The sequence below is a fragment of the Lepisma saccharinum genome, chromosome 28 (assembly GCF_977018435.1).
Source record: "Lepisma saccharinum chromosome 28, izLepSacc3.1, whole genome shotgun sequence".
In the NCBI taxonomy this organism is placed as follows: domain Eukaryota; kingdom Metazoa; phylum Arthropoda; class Insecta; order Zygentoma; family Lepismatidae; genus Lepisma; species Lepisma saccharinum.
Window position 1 is genome coordinate 33,469,809 of NC_139256.1, and position 21,548 is coordinate 33,491,356.

General features: G+C 38.3%; 1 protein-coding gene across 1 annotated transcript in view; it reads left to right on the forward strand.

Annotated features, from left to right (window-relative positions):
• The window catches only part of LOC145980951 (fumarate hydratase, mitochondrial-like), a 61,187-nt gene extending 39,864 nt beyond the window's left edge, over positions 1 to 21,323 (forward strand). Inside the window, exons 8-10 of the mRNA XM_083114033.1 lie at positions 8,621 to 8,765; positions 15,417 to 15,564; positions 20,876 to 21,323. Coding sequence (XP_082970159.1) covers positions 8,621 to 8,765; positions 15,417 to 15,564; positions 20,876 to 21,007 — 425 coding nt within the window. The 3' untranslated portion in view covers positions 21,008 to 21,323. The remainder of the gene's footprint in view (positions 1 to 8,620; positions 8,766 to 15,416; positions 15,565 to 20,875) is intronic.
• The last annotated feature ends 225 nt before the right edge of the window (positions 21,324 to 21,548 follow it).

Sequence of the window (21,548 nt, forward strand, 5' to 3'; positions counted from 1 at the left end):
CTATGCAGCTACAATGTAGTGGTTTTCTCTGTTGAAGAACATATTCAAGAGTGTTTGAAATCCATCCACGGCTGAGGTTCACTCACTTCGCCTGGATGCTGGGATGGGTCCTTTAGCCTATAACGGATGGCCGGTTTGAGTGACACCACCCAAATTATGTGCATTTGGGATGGCTGGTTTCAATCGAAACCACCTCCACATGGCAGAAATTGACACGTCATATCTTGAAAACTACACACATTATTTCAGTTCTGTCTTTTTGTTCATTAGTATACATATGAGGGTATGACATACTCGAATTACAAAACAATACATCAATTGTTACTGTTATTAACGAACGGAGATTGAAAAAGTACTTTATCCCTTGTAATGTTATGAGATAAAAGTTGCTATAACTTCTAAACCTCTGCTGTTTTTTGAAAAATATAAATTTTACGTGTAAAAAACAACACTTTAAGCAATGTGTGACGATCAAGTGTCCAGGGAAGACATGGGGGCAAAGGCTCGATTTTCAAAATGTACCCTGACCACGTGGCACCAATTAATTCTCCATTTCTTAAAAACTACACAGGATATTTCAGTTCTTTTTTTTTTCATTTGTATGTCTCTAAAGGTATTATGTAGTCTAGCAAACTGGCAACACTGCTGCTCTTATACATTGTAATTATTTTTTACATACATAAGTATCAGCCTGTTTTCAATGAAACTTCGAACGGTCGTAGGAATGTACCACTGCTTCACCCTACAATTTTTTATTTACTTCCGTTTATTATGGTGGCCACAGGAGTGTACCGAATGCCATTTTTTTTCAATTTTCTTCTTCTTCCTTTAACACTAATTATTGGGAGGCACAATGTATAAATTTCACCTCCACCAAAAGCCCTGTCTTTCCAAAGAAAAGCAAAACTGATTTCATATCTCTACAGCAATTAGTTCTTGCGCTACAATTTTTTTGTACATCACAACAAGTTTGAAAAGCACGTGCTTGAAATGTTCCCATCCGAGAGGCTCCCACTTTCTAAAGGTTAAAGAAGGCAATGCCGGTATATAATGTCATTAGTGGGGCCCAGATTTTTATGTATTTTTTCTTTGTATATGGTCAAACAAAAATGTCCACTGCTGGCAAATTACACTGTTAAGAACTCCTCTATACATTTCATGTTACATATTTTTGCATATTTGGAGGTATGTTGCAAACTTTCCCATTTAGTGGACATATTTTTACATAAAGTGTAATATTTGCATCATTTCTCTAGTTTCGTTGTATTTGTGGCACAAGTAAATATTTTTCTTGGGGCCTCCCCAATGGTGCAGTGGTTGCGTCGTTGCCTTGTAATCAAGGGGTCCCGGGTTTGATACCTGGTAGAGGCACAAGTGGTTCGGATCCCACTTTAAACTGTAGGTCCAGTCCCGATTAGCCTTACTGTGCATAAAGTGGACTTAAAACAACAAATCAGTCAATCAAAATATTTTTTTTTGTGATTTTTACAAAGCCGTCACCTTACTTTTACTTATTTTTGTTTTATGGCATTAACCCTTGAATTTGTTGGCTTTTTGTGCATTTCAGATCCAGTCAAATTTTCCCGTAGCAGGGAATTATTTTCTTTAAATGGATATACAGTTGTACATACATAGATACATTTCGTTTTGTACAGTTTGCTTGAATGTTTGTGTGTTCATACACCTTTCTCTCATTTACAAGACATGTATTGTTATAATGTTTTCCAGAGCCATGTGCCCTCTGGGACAGGGGCGGACTGGGGGCTCGCTGAACTGGGGTCTAAGATTCAACACTTTAAATTATGTGTGTAGTAGTTTCAATTCCCATTTAGGTTTAAGTTACACACACACTCTCACTCTCTCAATGTTTTGAATAATACCATGGAAAATACATTTTCATTTAGGAATATATGTATATATATGTTCTTTTAATTTATTACTTGACAAATTGACATAACAGAACTTCCATTGAATATTGTTCAAAGTTTTCATATTACATATTGGAATATATGCACATAGTTATTCCTTTGAGTTATTATTTTACAAATTGACACAACAGAAAGAATTTTTGGAATTTATTTACATATTTATTCCTTTTACTAATTATTTTGCAAATTGACAAAACAGAAATATCATCAAATATTATTCAACATTTTGAATAGTAGCATTGGATAATACAATCTCATCTTGGAATTTATGTATATATTTATTCCTTAAACTTATTATTTTAATTAAAAAGTGTTATTCATAGTGTACACAAGAATACGCGAGAACAAATCACGTTACCCGATCTGAAGTTGGAATAAACTTTCCTGCCCGAACACAGCTCGGGTAACCCGCTTGTAACTCAATTTATGAAATAGAAACACCCACTTAAGGGGTTAAAGTCACACTGCAAACTTCAAGGCTTGTGTGTACTTTATTCTTCACTCCAGCCATATTGCGCAAATAGTCATTCTGATTCTGGGAACAGTGACGGCAGGTCAGCAGTTCTGATACTGTCCCTGACGTAATTCTTGATAAATTCACTAAAATCTAAAAATAACAAACAAATGGAGGGAATTGCAAAATACTACATATTTATAAACATGTTTTGTATGTTTGGACTACATAAAAATCCAGGCCTTAGTTATTAGTAGAGCCATATATTTATGGTGAATAAAAGATAAAGATTTCAGTACCAGAAGTGGCCAAATTTTTGGATCGAAAGTGGTTTCGAAAAATGTCATTTTGGTGTTAAAAAGATGAATATCATCTTAAATTTGATTAAAAAACTATACATACTTATTACACAAAATAAACATTTCCTTTCTAATAGAACATTTATGTAGTTATCAGAGTATTTGATGTGATTTGATTTGATTTTTGTTATTTAGCATCACTTTTCTGTCAAATTTGGTTAATTGCGACAATTAAGATGAATGATGATATATTGACATTGATGAAGGGACAGTCACAAAGAACACCCATGGCCAAGTTGGGATTCGAACTCAGATCCCCTAGCGTTGAAGTGTGCTGTGCTAACCACTGTACCATGAAGGTCGGCTTTATCAGAGTATTAAGTTTATTGCTTTGTAAAGGAGTCCAAATATTTACAACAGAATTAATCAATTTTATGTGGTTTTCCATAACTCGCAGGATAATTCAGGCTTCGGGAAGAAATGTGTCAGTAAATAAACTTCAAATTTCATGTTTTAGAGTTTATTTTGCATTATTTTGTTATAAAGCATGATAGGAACATGTACCACACACCTTTTAAAACCATGAAAAGTGAACATTACAGCATGTTATTAGTGTACAAATTAATTCTCATCCTCTAAATTTATTCAATTAATAAGCTTTACTGTTGCCATTGTTTAACTTAGAACTTTCTCTCCCATGTTTGGACACTCCAAACACACAGACTAGCAGAAGCAACCAGTACAAGAATCCATGCTCCTTACTGTTCATTTTTCTTCTCTAATGCAGTGACGGCGCCAGCCTAAAATTAATGGGGGGCTACAGATTTTGGAGTCAAATTCTTGTGGGGGTTAATTAATACCGACTAAAACGTATTTACTTAATACTTTTTATGGTAGAATTTTGCCAGTGACATATTTTACATTCAGATGAAAAGATGCATTTTGTTCCATCATATTCAAAATACTTTCAGGCACAAATCTTTTGTCAAATAATATGCAATAATTTTATTGACTTTTGTTTTCCTAAGCCATTATTGAGTGGAATAATGTCGGATACTTACTATTCATATGAACAGTACAAATTCACCAAGAAAACTACACTCGTTATCAATTTGCTGGAAATGTGTGTCAATACTACACATAATACTATTTCTATGTAAAGAGTGTGAGCACTTCTTTGCTAAAATGAGAAAATGAACCACAGCATGAAATTCCGATAAGATACGTCTGTTCTTATGAGCACATACAACCTTGTTTAAATCCAAAAATTTTGCCATCTGTTTCTCAAAGAACAGAATAGAAAGAGCACTCAATCTCTTGTTACCAATTCGATTATGAAGGTAACACTTGATTTGCCGCAAGCAGCCGTTGACGGAGGTATGCACATTTCAATAACAAAAGCTTATAATGTTCGTAAAAGGCAATTTTGAATGTTTCAACTATTTGCAAACAGCTGCTGAAGGGTCTTTATTTTTAGTTCCTTTCTGTCTCGTTGTCCAAATCATAACATGTAGATACAGGGAGCGGCGGAAGATTTTCGTCCTTCAGAAAAGTGGCACTAACTTAATAAAGTAGACATCAAATAAACAATACCATATTTCAATAGAAAGTGTGTTAATGATATCATTTTATCTGGAATTCAGAACTTAGGGCTAAAAATGGGGAGGATGCGAGAAATACCATCCACTTAGAAGGTGCCACTCTCAAGGAACAAAAATATTTTCACTACAAATTCACCTCCCCTAGGAGACAAATATATTGACATATCCTCACAAATTATAATTAATTACCATGTAGGCCTCGGACTGCGAGCAATAAAATTGGCCAAGTGGGCTGATTTTCGCACTGTAGTGCAATTATTAGTTCATCGTATTTGTATTAAGGTCCACTATATGCATAGAGGCTAACGGGACAAAAGCTACAGCTTCTAGTAAGATCCGAAGAACTTAGAAATGTTACCTCCACCGGCGATCGAACCTCGGACCCCTTGATATCAAGGCAACTGTTTTATCGCTAGACTATCGGGACGGCGAGCCCAATTTTTATCTTTCCAATGCTTAGCATTTAAGAATTAGGTAGTAAAGGGCTACTTCAAAAGAAATAGACACTTTCAATGCATTATAAATCCAAAACTATTTATGTTATGATGAAACACTTTTCATTGTTTTATAAAGTAATTCTTTAAGTTTTGTTTCGGGAACTCACAGATGTTCAATATGTGCTCCTTGTGTCACACGGCACACATCAAGACTATAATCAAATTCAGCCCAAACCCGGTGTAAGATACCTGCGTCTACACTTTTGGAAGGTTGTGGAATAAAATAAAACGTTTTCTGAATGTTGAGCACACATAATAATTTGTTGTGGCATTTGTAGTTCCCAACTCGCCCTTGCTATGGACTTTTGTGTACTTTGCTGGAAAACAGCACGGACACGATCCACTTTTTCTTCTGATATGGTGGGTCTTCCCAGACTTTTGCCTTTACATAAACACCCTGTTGTTTCAAATTTTCTGTACCAATCTAGTAGCTGCTGGTTTTCCGAAACGTGTTCGAAAATGTCGTTGTAAGACAGTAACGGAGTTTGTTTTGGCTAGTTCAAGAACACTATGATTTTTCAAAATGTGTCCTATCGAAACATCCAGTTCCTCAACCTACCAGCGCAAAATTTATATCGATATTACGAATAGTTTTTGTTTTATAAAACATTGAAAGTCTCTATTTCTTTTGTAGTAGCCCTGTAGGTGTTCTCTTGTTCTTTAACATCGTATTTCTCCCTTCGGAATATTTGCAGCGATAAGGATAGATAGCTATGAAACCAACGAGAGAATATTGCTAACATTCATGCTATGGTCGGTACTTTTTAGGACTTTGAACGTCGTCCTACTGATAAAAATAATTTGTCACACCTGTTAGACCTATTCTGAAATCTAAGAGATACAATTTACGGAGGTTAGTAATTGTAACATTTAGCTGTGTGTGCCAGCAATCAAATAATAATCTCACAACCATTGAATATGCCCAGTTACAAGGCAGATGGCAGATTTCGTAAAGTTTGGTGACTCATGATTGGCCAATTCCTAATATCAAATGATAAGTTATCCAGGCATATCTGCAGCTGTCCCTGCCCACCGCCACCTGATTTTAGAACACATTGAAATGAAGTATCCTTGTGATCTAACCAAAGTAGAAAATGTATTGAACATTGTACTTGCTTCAATGGAAGTTTTTTAATGGAAAATGTAAACTTCTACTTTTTAAGTTTTCAGTCAATTGTGTCTACTACCATACTACAAAAATCTTGGGGGGCTACAGGGGGGAGGGGGCTGAGACCAGTTTTGGGGGGCTTCAGCCCTCCCTAGCCCCTGTGCCGTCACTGCTCTAATGTCAGTGATCCTCCTTCATCTCAAGAGCTACATGTTTAACACAAGCCTACTGATTTCACAGTCAAGGGCAATGGAAATGTTGGCAAAAAAGTAAAGAGCTCCCCTGTGTTTTGCACCACACCATGAAGACGTATAAGGGGTGTGGAGTTATGGCACACACTTCGACAGATTTAACAGTGGCCACGGTGGCTCAGTCGGTAACACGTCTGACTACCATGCTCAAGGTCCCGGGTTCGATCCCCGGCCGGTTCAAATCTGGGAACTTTTCTAACTTTGGAAGCGGCCCCGGTGCCCACCCATCATCGAATGACATGGGTACCTGGGGGAAACCCTGGGGGGTAAAGGCGGTCAGGGGCATGATGCTGATCACATCACCCCCACTCATGACCGGATCAAGAAAGTGTGGGGCTTTACCCCCACACCCCCTATATGCCTTCATGGCATGTTGCTAAACACAGGGGAGCACTTTACCTTTTTAACATGACACAATCATGATCAATAATTATTAGTGCCAGATGCCCTGTAGCATTTTTACTTATGTATAAACGTGCCTAAAATACAGCATTTCCATAAAGCTCTGGTGCGATTAATTGCTACTGTATAGGTGTGGACCAATATAGGTATATGGTTTGGCAATAAAATTGACAATAATTTTACCAATCACATATTTTCACAAAAAGGGTTTAGTGCAAAATAAATTCTTCATAAGTTTTTGTAATTTGTAATTTTTATGAGTGAAGGGCATAATTTGTATAACGTCGTTTTGTAAAGAAAATGTCTAAATTCATTATTTTACTAAGGCCAGACGTAATGTATTCACATGGATACATACATTAATTAAAAAGGTAAATGAATCATTCCAAATCTTCATGGAACATTTGCAGTTTTATATTGGATTGGTAGAATATCCATGATCAGGATTGGTAAATTTTACGTTGGTACTTCATCAATATCAGCAAATGTTCATGTTGCTCCATATCAATGATACACATAAAGGAAAGCAAAAAAAAAAAACTTCTTGTTGGCATGTTTATGTCAGTTCTGTGTTGTTTTATTTTATTCCTTGACAGACTTCAGAATAGCATTCAAGATGTGGTGCAGGAAACACATTGAAAGTATGGGGTGGAAAAGTTTGTGTCTTTCTGCATCGTTGTTCTTGTTCGTGGTTAATAACCTATGTTAATAAAGGCAGTGTAACTTCACAATTAATAAGTGACGTGTGGTGTTACAGCTCGTGAAGCCAGTGCGTACCTACTGACTGCTGGCCTCACTTCCACGCTACTCATTCATATCTCCCCAATTTCCTCATGATGGTGGGTGGCCACCTGAAATCTGAGGAGAAAAGTTGTTGGGCTTCCCCCTGAGACAGGGGTGCCCACAAGGGAGATTCATGACGTGCCTGTGTCATGTAATTTTCAGGGGGACAACATTTATAGTTTAGCTACTAATTCTATCTATCGTCACACAAAAATTAGGGGGAAGGGGGTTGTTTCATTTTACTTGTTATTGATTTTTAGTTATGGTTATTATGTGCAGTTTTCCTACCTATCCGTGGGTGATCGCGGCGATGGGGTTGAAATGAGACACCACCTCTTATGCCTTTAGAATCAGTTTGAAAGGTGTGTGCGTGGAGGGGAGGGTGTGTTAAGAATAAGGTTCAGTACACTAATAATGACAGGGACAGTGTGCCTGAGCAGTTCTGTACGTTTTATGTTAGCAAACATGAAAATGAGCCATGCTTTTCTTTCTTTAGTCTCTTACTGCATTGAAAGGTTTTGAATGTCATCCACCTTTAGATTGTTGGCATCTCGGCCAGTAGTAAACAATGTCTGGTGTTTTCTTTGCGGACTTCAGTTTTAGTGTTGGATGATATCAGGAACGATTTGTTTCGTTTGCATGTTATGTGACTGACTATATAATTGTAGAGTACTGTCAGCTTACGTATTTCGAAAATTTAATGTTTTAAATATGAAATTGAATTTTTGATATTCAGACAAAAATCTGTTACAGCATGTTTATTCTAACTATATTTGTGTGTGGAAAGGGAGGGGGGTTATGATGAACTATTCATTTGTGGTATTTTGATGATTGACTTTGGGGGGATGCATCCACAGCCTTTGGGGGGGGGGGGCACCCCTGCCCCCCAGTGACTTGAACCTGTTCGCATCCCATAGCCGGAGCCCAAAACTTGCACCTTAGACCACATGGCCACGGTGCGGGACAACTTCACAGTTAACCAATCAGAAAAACGGGAATAGAAATGGTACCTTTTCCGTAGAACTTCTGAATGGTACTCTATTGCTTATATGTTTCTTCTTTTAAAACATTAAAATGAAACTATATAGTGTCATGGTATTGATAGTTTTTGATTAACGGAGTGGATGGTTTCTTGGGATAAGTTTCAGAGGTGCCGTTGGTACCATATGGTAAGAAGACTCCCCAGAATAACAAAGGAAAGACATGCAGAATTGATACATATTTGTCAACAAAAACTTTATGATTTAGTGCATGATGTGCTTCACTGATAAATTGTAGTTTGTTTTTCTTTTTTCAGGAAAAGTAAATCCAACCCAATGCGAGGCCATCACAATGGTTGCTGCACAGGTGATGGGAAATCATGTAGCTGTGACCGTTGGCGGAAGTAACGGTCACTTTGAACTGAATGTCTTCAAACCTATGATGGTGTCTAATGTTCTGAGGTACATTATAATTCCTTGATCATGTAATGTGGAATAGTTAGGCTGGTGCTTTCAAGATATAATACACATACAATAGTAACACACATGACAACATTTGGTCATTTCTTCTTATGACGCTACTGTCCACTGGTGAACCTTGGCCTCCTCCGTGATGTGTCTCCATTTGTCTCTACTTTGTGCCACACCTTTATAATTTCCATACTGGAGCTTCCGAACATCCTCATCTACTTCATCCACCCATCTTAACCCTTAAACAGAAACATAGGTCTTTACTTCATAATTAGAAACATCCGGTCTGAGAGACCTTATTTTTTAATATTTATTATTACATTTTTTAAAGTTTTTTAGACAATAAAAGACCAAAATCATGATTAACAACTCAAACTTATTGAAAACTAAAATTACATGGGAACAAAACTAAGAAAATGTATTATGTAAATCACTTCCAACCTTGGCATTGAATACATAATGTGAAACACCCGGTCTGTTAGACCTGCACGTTTTCAAACAATAATAAGTCTCTCGTAACAAACAGTCACAAACTGAGCAGTAACATGTGCAGACTGTAGGCAAGTGGTTGATAATAAGGTACTGTAGAGTGGGGAGAGACAGCTCAATCAGTGTTGCCACACTAGAACTACAAAACACTAAAGGTCTCACAGACCAATGTTTCTGTTTAGGGGTTAATTTATTAGGTCTTCCTCGCTTCCTCTTACATGTTGTAAGTAGGGGTGTGCAGGACAGAAAAGTTTTGGTGTGCACGGGATTGGGATGGGAAATGTTAAAAATTTCCTTACACTGGAAATCTCAAATACTACACTTCATTCCCCCCCCCCCCTTTATTTATTTATTATTATTATGAAAACTAACAATTCCAAGAAGTGACAGACACTTACAATGCAAAAAATATCAAGAATTATCTACTTTTAAATATGACCATTTCAAAATTGCTTACTGTTCGGGATCCTGAAAATTCGGGAAATCATTTCCCAATGTTGGGATTTGGATGGGAATTTTTTTCCCAATCCTGGTACTGACTTTTCAGGATCCTGCACGTCCCTGGTTGTAAGTCTTAGGGACTTTCAGACCAAAGTAACAAGCGACATGACCACAAACTGCATGCTCCAGAATTAGAAAAGCAGTCTTCACTACATATGCATGATCAACGCACTAAGCCAACCCGATGCACACGATTGAGAAAACTGCTCAAACCAAGTGATGTGCAAGTGACAAGGGACTTACACAACTTACCGTGTCACTCCGGTATGAAAGATTGCATTTATTTCTGAAGTTGTTTTTTTTTCCCCCAAGATACAAGTGTCGCTTGTCACTTTGCACAGTGATCCGGAATGAAAAAAAAAAAGAAATCAGGAGCTCCCTTTTTGACCCCTAAATCAATACAAATGTGTAAGATTATCAATTTTAAGGAATAATTCATACTTTCGGTCCACAGAATTCACATGACATTGATTATTTTGATTTTTATACAAATAGTATATTTTTGACCTATTTCAGTGCACACTTGAAACCACAGTAAAACTAAACAATACACTTGGAAACCGCAATACATTTCCAGAAATAGATTAAATAACAAAAATAATCAAAATAAGGGTTATAATGATAGTAATAAAATAATAACAATAATAATTATAATAGTAATAATATTGGGTTGGTGCGAATGAAATGTCCGGCCCAGGTGCGTCATTGCCAAAGGCCCAAAAAAAATCAAAACTACAATACCTGGTTAATCAAAATAGTCGTCGTCTGCAGCCACATACTTTTGTCATCGCTCAGCCAACAATTGGATTCCATGGCGAAAGAAGTCTGGAGTCTGCGACGCAAAAAACTCCTCAACGGCATGTTGCACCGCCCGATCATCAGCGAATGTCTTCCCTGTCAGGAAGTGATAGAAATGCCGCAAGGGGTGGTAGTCAGTGGGAGGGAGGTCGGAAGAATACGCTGGATGAGGAAGGGTTTCATATTGCAACTCATGGAGATTGCACCGTTGTTTGCGCGACATGTGGGTGAGCATTGTCGTGCAACATGAGGACACCATGTCTGTGGATCATTGCTGGATGCTTGCGACGAAGTTTGCGGTGCATTTCATGGAGTTCAGCACTGTAACGATCTGCATTGATGGTTTCACCTCGCCTGAGAAAGACATGATGGATCACACCCACCATCGACCACCATACCAGCAACAAAACCTTCCGTGGGTGGAGAGGTGGTTTCGGAAACCACCCTGGACGTTGATCATGATCCAACCATTGTCCTGATCGTTTACGATTGTCATAGCAGATCCATTTTTCATCTGAAGTGACAATCCGATGCAGAAACTCATCCCGGTTATTCCTTACACTCAGAGAACTTCACACCTCCAGACGGCGAGTCTTGTTGACTGGTGTCAATCATGTGGTACCCATGAGTCCAACTTTTTCACTTTACCGATCGCACGGAGCCGCCGAATGACAGTGGTATGGTGTATGCCTAACTCGTCTACAATGGCACGAACACTTTTTTGAGGATCTGCTTCCACGGCGTTCCTGAGGAGCTCATCCGAACATGATGTTGGTCGATGGCCACGGGGTTCATTTTGCAATGCTGTGTCACCGGAACGAAATTTGACAAACCAGCGGCGAATGGCGCGTTCATTTACCATTCCTGGCCCAAATGCACTGTTAGTGTTTTTAGCGGCTTGCTGAGCACAATGTCCGAGTTTGAATTCGTAAAGACAAATCACTCGCAATTGTGTGTTCTCCATGGTGCACTTTCAGACGACCCTGTTCAGCAACACACTGCCTCCTGACTGTCTGGGTGCTCCAGCCTGTTTGCTGGACATATACAGAGTTTATGACGTTAGACCCGTGACCTGAGTCAATCCATGTGTTGTTTCGTTGAGGTGAGTTTCCCACTAGACATCAGAGCGGACATTTCATTCGCACCAACCCAATAAATGCAAGAAGTATTGTTAAAATGAATTTATGTGCAATAAATGTTTAAAGCGAGGAACACAGACTTCCTATCAAATCACTTTCAAGATAAATTAATATCTTTTAAGGCATTAAATAATATTTATTTACTAGTTGCAATATCTTTCCTTCTTCTTTTAAATGTACTTTGGTTGTGAATGCGAGTTCCTCAGACGTATTTTCCCAGCGAAGCTCTTCAGTTTATCGCTTATTATTTCTGTCGCTACTTTCTTCAAAACTAATAATCTGCTTTTGAGATTGCATAGAGTGAATAAAAAGCAACTACAAACACCACATTTTTTGAAAAGACTACTGAAATTGTTTTTAAGAAAATTATCTTCTTTTCAGCAACAGTTTCATATCCTTAAAATACTTTGCTGCAGCACCACGACACATCAACACTAAAGGTCTTAACACAATCTTAAGCGATATTTTTAAAATTTATAGAATCTAACACGAATGAAACAAATGATTAATCTGATAATTTCTATCTTTATCAGATTTTTAAGGAATAATGTTTCGTGGATTTCTATGACACACAATCGCCATTAACCTGCAAGGACACGTGAATGGGTAAAAATGACCCAAAAGATTTTGAAATATTTCTTTCATCTTTACCAATGAGTGTGCCTGACGCGACTCTTCTCATTACCTTTCCTGTAAACACTTTCTAATGTCATGACCTTGATTCAGCTATGAGGCTTCGTTAGTTGCCCTCACAGGGCCGTAGAAACATCGCCTGTGTAAATTTCACCCACACGTGCACTCCTGCGTTTCAGCTTGGTATTCAAACATGATCTTTTCTCTCATTTTTATCAATTGTCAAATACAATAAAGATGTTCAAGATGAATACAATCAGTTTAACCAATAAAGATATTGATAATCAAATGCTCTAATGTAATTATAACTCGGATTTACGAAGTAATTTTGCTTCTGGGTAATTTTTACATAGCCGAGTCTTTGGGGAAAATTTTTGGGAAAGTGTTAATGAAGGTTTTGGAAGGTGTTAGGGGTTGTTGGGGACGTTTTAATAAAATTCTGTTTACTGCACTACTTTTATATTAAGTAGTATTAAGCATCAGCTGATAGCGAAATCAGAGACAACCTATTCCCCTAACGTGCGCACACGTGACCACGCTTGATTCAGGGATGCCAGCTGACCCATTAACAATGGAGCACACGTTCACAAATAAGCTAAATTTGTCAAAAACAGCAAAAAGTAGCAAAACTTTTCTCCCGTACCATTTTCACAATACTTTAAAGTACCCTTTGCTTTATAAATTGTCGCGGGACGAACAGACCCTGTGGCCGAGTGGTTAGCACATTGTGCTGTGATGCCAAGGGTCCCGGGTTCGAATCCTTTTCGGGCTTGGTTGTTTGTGAATGTCCATTCATCATTTCATCACTCATCCCCATCTTCGCAAATTAGCCAAGAGGCACAACACGCGAAGTAAAATAAACTAAATCAATCAAGATAACTTTTGTATTTTCAAGTTAGAAATAAAAACATTATATTTTATTGTAATTCAAATATGTGTTCATTTTCTGTTCATTACTGAGAAGTTGTGTCTACCTAGCACAATTATATTGTCTGGCGAAAAAATAATTACTACAAGTTTTAAAAATAAATTCAAAATATAGTCCGAAAATTCCATTTTCACGAACCGACATTTTGAGGCCCCAAAACAAGAACAAATAATAAATTTAGAGAAAAAATTTTATGGCACTTTCATGCCCCATTTAGTTGTTTACAGAATTGGTAATGTTTTATCCCCTTACTGAAAAGTCAAAATTTCTATTTTTGCTGATTTTTTTCGCATTCTGGATCTTTGGTATGAAAAGTTCTCTTAGATTTTACCCTACATGGCTGAAGTGGTCAGAGTGACATGCTACAAAACCCATGAACCTAATGGGAGTATCATTCTATTCGTTCCATCTACGTCTGTTAGCTTAGTTGTTCATCAGTCCATTCATCCCCATCATCATGATTAACCTAAGAGAGAGAAAAGCTGTGTAAAATAACTTGAGCTGAGCAGATACCAATGCCGATGCACAGGGCATATTTGATTACCCAGTTTGAAAATAATATACTCAGTCCTAGAGACAATGAAACTCCAAAAATATATCATCCTTTCACTACACTTGTCCATTTGCTACAGTTATTTGTGAAACCCTATGTCTGCCAAATGACCACCCTGTTTAGCAATGCACTGCACAAGACGATTACGGACACTTTGCATCACACGGTCAAGGACATCTGGGGTTATGTGCTCAGTTTCCTCCCTGATGCGTTCCTACAGCTTTTCCACACTTCCCATTCTGGTTGCAAACACGTCCACGCAGTGTAGCCAACCCTCCATTTTCAAAAATGTCCGAAAAAGTTTTCATTTGGCAGACATAGTGTTTCACAAATAACTGCAGCAAATGCACACAAAGCGCAGTAGTAAAGTCTATGTGGCATGTATGCAAATGGGCAAGTGTAGTAAAAAGGGTGATATCACATTTTTGGAGTTTCATTGTCTCTAAGGCTGAGTATATTATTTTCAAACTTTGTAATCAAAAATGCTTCACCCTGTATATATACCAGTGGGATCTGTATCGGAAAGTATCGGTTGGAATTTATTTATCGATACCAGCCAATAAAATAACCAAAATGAAAATAAAAAAATTTGGCCAAGGTATTGATATTGAACATATCAATTATATGCATGTACAAAAATACTATCCGATTTTTTTTTCAGTTGGCATTTGGTTTGCATCCAAGGTCTTGAGTCTTCTTTTTTCACATTATTAAATTAATAACAAACAAAATGAATTTAAACTGTGAAAATTATATATATTCTGTGTAGCATGCTGAGCCTGTTCATATGTATTCATTAAACATTTCTCACACTTGTTTCTACTCATATGTAACTATGTCACAAGGGAGGATAAATAGAAATACAAAGTTTGGTCACTTACAAGTATATTTTTAAGTGGATAAAATTTTAGCAATTCGGATAACAAATCCAGTATTAGATCGGCTGTCCTTAACCTAAAATACTCTTTGCATGTATTCACTTGTAAATACAGTGTACAAGTGTACAAAAATGATCATATATGATAATGCATTGTGTTTTGAAGCTAAATTTGGAATAGAAAAATGCAGTGTTTTAAGTTGTATTCTTGTTACAAGTGGTTAAAATTGAATTATTGTATAAAATAACAATAATTTCATATTTCTTGCCTGAAAATGATTGTGTTCCAGTCATGGTCAATTAAAATTTAACGTTTTCAGTGTAAGATAAAAAACAGGAATTTGAACTGTTTGTAATGTTTGCAGTTACTACAGACTGAGACTGCTGAGTCATAGGACTTGGACTAGACATGGGAGAGGGAGGAAGGGGAAATCAGTTTACCCCTTAGTTTGTTGCCCAAGCTTGAAATATTTTCAGATTTTTAGTGATTAACAATAGTCCACTGATGAGAAACGAAGCTGTTTTAAGTATTTAAATTAGTTTGTAATAACTATAAAGTTGTATTTGTATTGACTCAACTTTTTGTTTTTGGTATAGTATGTAATACCACTTACAACTCGTAGTAATATAGTGCCATTTTTCCGAAGTTTTTAAACGAGGGTTGCTGTAACTTTGTGTATCCTGCTCATCAGCGTAGGCACTGAGAAGAGTCCTTACCTTTCAGATCCATCCGGTTGCTGGGCGACAGTTGCAAGGCATTTACAGACAACTGCGTTGTTGGAATAGTTCCAAATAAAGAGAGGATAGACAAGTTGCTCCATGAATCTCTTATGCTTGTTACTGCCTTGAATCCTCATATTGGTTACGATAAGGTAAGGGAGAATGAAATTTGTAGTAGTAATAAGTTTGTCCGTTAAGGTATCATCTAACAACATGTGTTTTTGTTAGTTGTATTAATCCAGCTCGTCCCAAGTGGTATCACTATCTCAGTATTGCAATTTCTGTATTACTACGATTATTATTTAGTATATGAACCTGTGATATAGTTGGGATAGAATACTTATATACATTATAAAGGGTGTCCCAACAAAAATGCTGTATTTAATAACGTGAAAAAATTATTTTATTTTCATGAAATGGCATATATTTCTACATCATTGCAAAGGTAACATGTTGCAAGTATAAAAATACATATCTGTCATATGTGCCCCATAACTTGCTCTGCATGTAGTCATTCTATTGATGAAATTACTGATGACTCGCACTCTTTGATTTCGCCAATGGCACGTCGAATTTCCTCCTTGACTTCTGGTAGGATTCAGGGATTATTTTCATAAACCTGAGATTTCACATAGCCCCAAAGGAAGAAGTCTCAGGGTGTCAGATCACATGACCTCAGTGACCAGTTCTGGCTGCTGTTGTGTGACAGGTCTCGTCCCGGAAATTTGTTGTGCAGCAAGGCACGTGTGGCAGGTAGCGCATCCTGCTGGAACCGCAAGTGTTCAGTATTCACATCATTAAAATAAGGCCACAAGCATTTGTAAGAACACCCGGTGGAGGCACATAGTGGTTCGGATCCCACTTTGAACTGTAGGTCCAGTCCCGATTAGCCTTACTGTGCATAAAGTGGACTTAAAACATCAAATCAATCAATCATATGTAAGAACAGTGCTGCTAACCCAACAACAAGATAATGGCGCAATTCAAATCTGGTGTTAAGCACTTACACTCTTCTCGGCTCCTTTAAAGATCCTTTGTTTCTCCCAACAGGAAAAACCACGGGTGACCCTTTTTGAAGATGTCAAAGTGCCACCTCCCTTGCACGTAGTACACCCTGGACTGCAGTTTGCAGACTAATGAGGCTCTGCATTCGGGACTCAGGGCCATTTTAGTCCTCCGTTGGGGCTCATGTTGTGTTGTCCACATTTGTTTGCAAGTGCCCTTTCATCCATTTAATCTTATCACCATACGTCCTCATCATCGCAATTAGCCAAAAGTGGCAGAAATGCAAGGTAACGTAAATCAATCACAACCATAAATATATGGGTGTATTACACACCTACAAAGGAAGGCTAGTTATGAGTTGCAAAGCCTCTTGCCACTTTCCCTCCATTAAACAGGACAGGCGGCGGAGGGTGGTGAAGGTGGACGTTCTTCCCTTGTTCCCTTGACTGTGGGTGGCGAAAGAACCAGTCCAGTCCCGTTCAGAATTCAGAATTGACGAGCAGAGGAAAAAGATGTGCTAAAGCTTTCGACTTATCAACCTTGGCATGCACTGTGGTTTCAGCAGGAAGAGGGATGGGGTAAGGATGCCTATTCATGGCTAAAAGAATATACAACCTTTGTTTGTTCAATAAATATGGTGAATGAATTGCTGACGTGCGATGTAGTTGGTACTACTGGTTGACGGTCAGGACAGTGAACCCCTAGGTCTGTCAGTCATCGTTCGCGAAGCCGTGTGGTTGTTCAGATGTGTAGTTTGTGTGTGTGTGTTGTGGAAGTAAGGTGCAGTGAAGCGATGCTCTTATGGGTGAAATGGAGCAACGTACGAACGTGAAATTCTGCTTCAAACTTGGGAAAATGCCAAGGGAATGTCACGACATGCTGCGCCAGGTGTATGGAAAAAGTGTGTTTACAAGTGGTACAAGCGCTTCCGTCAGGGTCACGGAAATCCAAAAAGGTTAGGTGCGAAAAGTTGCGCCTCAAGACAATGCTGATTACCGTTTTTCATGCTGGAGGGATCATTCATAAAGAATACCTGCCAGAAGGCACGACATTGAATGTGGCCACATACGTGAACATTTTGGATCGCCTCCTGAAGATAATCAGACGTGTGCGCCCCCAGTATACCGAAAATGGATCCTGGTATCTGCTGCACGATAACGCACGCCTCCATACCACCATAACCGTGCAGCAGTTCCTGGCACGTAAGGAGGTTGTTTACTCCATCAGCCCCCTTATTCACCAGATCTGGCCCCTGCCGATTATTTCCTTTACCCTCGCTTGAGAGAAAGAAAGAGAGGGAGAGAGAAATGTTTCTCTTTTCTTCTCTCTCTTTCTCTCCTTGAAGAAAAAGAAGAGGAAACTTCTTTTTCTCATTTTCTTCTTCACTTTCTCTTTCTCCCTCTTCGAAGAAAGGAAGAGAGAAAGAAAGAAGGAATTCCTCTTCCTTCTTCTCTCCTCCTTCAGTTAGAGAGAGAAAGAGGAGAGAGGAAGGGAAGAGAAAGAGAGAAGGAAGAAGAGAAAAAGAGAGAGAGAGTGAGAGAGAGAGAGATCCCTGAAAGAAAGTGGAAGAAGAAATAAAGGGAAGAAACACTTAAAAGAACAACGGTTTTCGGACATTGCCGACATCCAAGGCAATGTCAACGCTGAACTCAACTGCATCCCACAGGCTGCCTTCGCCCAAAGTATGAAAGACCTCGACACGCGTTCTCAGAAGTGCATTACCATTGGAGGCGATTATTTTGAAGGACAATAAGCTGTATTCGTGCATACATGTACTGCATTTCCTGCAAATAAATCATGAAATCATTCATTCAATATCACCGTATTTATTGAACACAGGTTGTACATTGTGAACAACATAAAATTGTTATAGTTTTCAAGAAGTTGGTATGAGTTTTTAAGTAATTTAAGTAATTTGTAAGTTTTGACACTGGTATCCATTCAAAGTGATATCTAATGAGCCCTAGAAATCTCCATTAAAGTAAAATCTTGGGTTTATTTTCACATTCCAGTTTTTGACAAATATATTGAAACCCTGATTTTACGTTGCCCATTTTTTACATTTTCCCATATTATACATTCAACATTCGTGGTCCCAATAGAGCAAAATTCTATAATTTTTCCCAGGTTGTACATTTTCATGCATTTTAAGTTCTTTCAAATTGATCCGATGAAAAATGTAAAATCGACGTTCCATTGTATCAACACTACATTTTCATTCATAATTGGGAAAAGAGACGCCGGAGTATATAAATATGGAGAAACTAGTACTCACTTTATCCACGAAACTGTTTTTTCTACTTTGTTCTATTAATTTCAGTGACCACTGCCACCATCCTCGTTGGAACTCACTGTACTGTTGCTTCGCGTGCGTCTTTTGTTCGTAGTTCTCCGGCCGCCACTAGGTGCGCTGTTGTTAAATGTATGTCTTCGCCTGTGTCGTCTGCTGCTATTTCCCGGTGTTAACTGTTGTAGTAGGGGAATCCAAGTGTGGTGTGCCTGTCCGTTATCGATGTTCAGTTCGTGCGGGAAGTGCATTATGGCATGCGTTTCCTTGATTTTGGTGTCTACGAGTGTGTGGGCAGTATGTGTGACTTGTACCTTTTGAATTTTATGACTATGGTATTTGATGTGTTTGGCAAGACCAGTAGTGGGTTGGGCTTTTTTTGCATCTAATAGGTGCTGTTGGATTATTTCATTGACAGATCTGCCAATGTAATGTGCCTTACACTCACACTCTGCATCGTATACACCTTGATTATCAAGGGGAAGAGGAAGTACCGTTTGTGTTTGTTTAGTTTATCAGCTATTTTGGCATTGGGTTTGTGCGCTACTTTGATGCCATATGGGAGAAGGGCTTTGGATATGCGGTTGGATGTGGTGGTATGGTAGGGGAAGGCAAACCATTTATATTGGTTGTTGGAGGTTGATTGTGGCTGGTTAGGGTGCCTGACCTGTATTTCCACTTTACTGCACCAAGTGGAAAGTTGTGCTTCTGTGTAGCCATGTTTCAGGAGTATTTCAGTGATCTCTTCTCGTAGATCCTCTTCTCTGCAGCAGTAGGAGAAGGCTCTTCGATAAACGTTCAGCCACACGTTAGCTTTTAGTTTGGGGGAATGGCTAGAGAGAGCTTGTATGTACTGGTTGCCTGCATTTGGTTTTCCGTAGACAGTGGGTATGAATTTGTTAAGTGCACAGCTGATTGTGATGTCCACTACATTATTTGATATTGTGGAGATCTTTACCTTTTTAACTGAAAATTAATATAAGTTTAGCTGCTACTGAATGTATGTGGACATCTGGAAATCTGTCACTGTTAAAACCTTGACCTACATTCCAAAAATATTGAAAACACAACATATACCATGTTGCTAATGTCAACAAAAATGACCCCTTTTCCCACACCTACACCCACACTGACCATATTTAAAGTTGCCCTAATCAGAGCCCTCTGTTGCCCGTTCGAATCATCTGATTGCATTGAAACTTGGTATAGAATCTATGGAGACGATGGGGAAGCGAATTGTGATATAAAAAATAAAAAAATTCAAATTTTCATCACCAGTTGGAAATGCGCACTGAAATCTGGGTGCAGCAAACAACATCTTAGGAAAAGCTTCATGGGACCATTGATCATGCTGTCTTAAGCTTAATTCACATCTACGCTCAAGTAACACCCAGATCACCCTCCACTCACGGTGCGGTCAAATATTGTTGAATGATTTTTAAATAAAAGCATTCACACCTAGCGGTCCGGTCAAGGTTTGCTTTACTCAGCTTGCACTTCGGTCACGATCAGGTGGAAGGAATATTTGAGTGGAGCGTGAGAGGGCGAAGCTTGAGTTTGCCGAAGAGAAAAACTAAAAAAATCAACCAAATCAATCAGTCCCCATTTTCGCAATTCTTTTTCTTCTTTATTTTCTTCAAATTAATGTCAACAGACAAGTCCGTCCTTGAAAATCTCTTAAACATTGTAGTTAGCACAATCGGCAGGCTTTTTATACAGAAAAATCGGTCTACTCTGAAGAAACCAGACTCCTGTTGATCATACCTTGACCGGAGCGAAGCTTGACCGCTAGTGTGGACTGTGAGTGGAGTGTGAGGAACAGTGACCTGAGTGTTGCTTGAGTGTAGATGTGAATCAAGCCTTATGCTTCCAAAAGGCCATTCACGTTGATGGCATGCATATTAAACACTGCTTGTACTGACATAAGCTAAAAGTAAAATTTTGTTTGTCCTAGTTTTGGTCATTGTTATTTCAGCACCACATTTCCACCTAGTGGTGAAAATTCGAACTATTTTTGTCATCGGTATTTACTTCCTCACAGTCTCCGTAGCCTGTACACCAAATTTCACTCCAAACCAATGCTTCGAACAGGCTTCAGAGTAGGGGAACTTTAATACTGCCTGATATAAGCAAAACTTGTAATGTGATCCTCTTGTCTATTTTTACCACAGGCTGCTCAGATTGCAAAGACTGCCCATAAGGAAGGAAGCACCCTGAAAGCAACCGCAATTAAGCTTGGTATCCTGACTGAAGAACAGTTCAATGAATGGGTGAAACCCGAGGAAATGTTGGGGCCAAAATAGATTTCCACTGTCTAGCGGCCAGTGGTTGAATGTTAGTCGTGACATTGGCTAATATAAAATGTGATACAAGAAATCCCCTGTACAAAGTTATTTCCACTTTTGTGAATCTATTTGTACATAAAATAATAAAACAAAACAATAATTAGAGTAGGATTTTGTTAATACAACAAAGTTTGATTCCAATTATATGCATACAAAACTGTACAAAGTTATTAAGTAGAATATTGTTGCTGTGACAAAATTTGATTGCTTGGTACACATTCTAATGTGTGTAAAATCATCAAGTGGAAGGCTGAAATAAAATTTTGTTACCGAGTTTTTGTGTTTTTATTTGTTGCTAGTTTATTGTAACATTACGACAATAAGGAAAGTTATTTCTTCCTGGGTCTCATCTTGGAAGCTGTGAGAATTTGAAAGTAGATCAATGTAGTTTTCATATTTATACATTGTGATGATGTAGTCAGTACCATGCTGGAGCTTATATGTGACCCTTTTCAGGTAACAGGTTATAATACAGTGTCATAATACGTATGTCTCATAC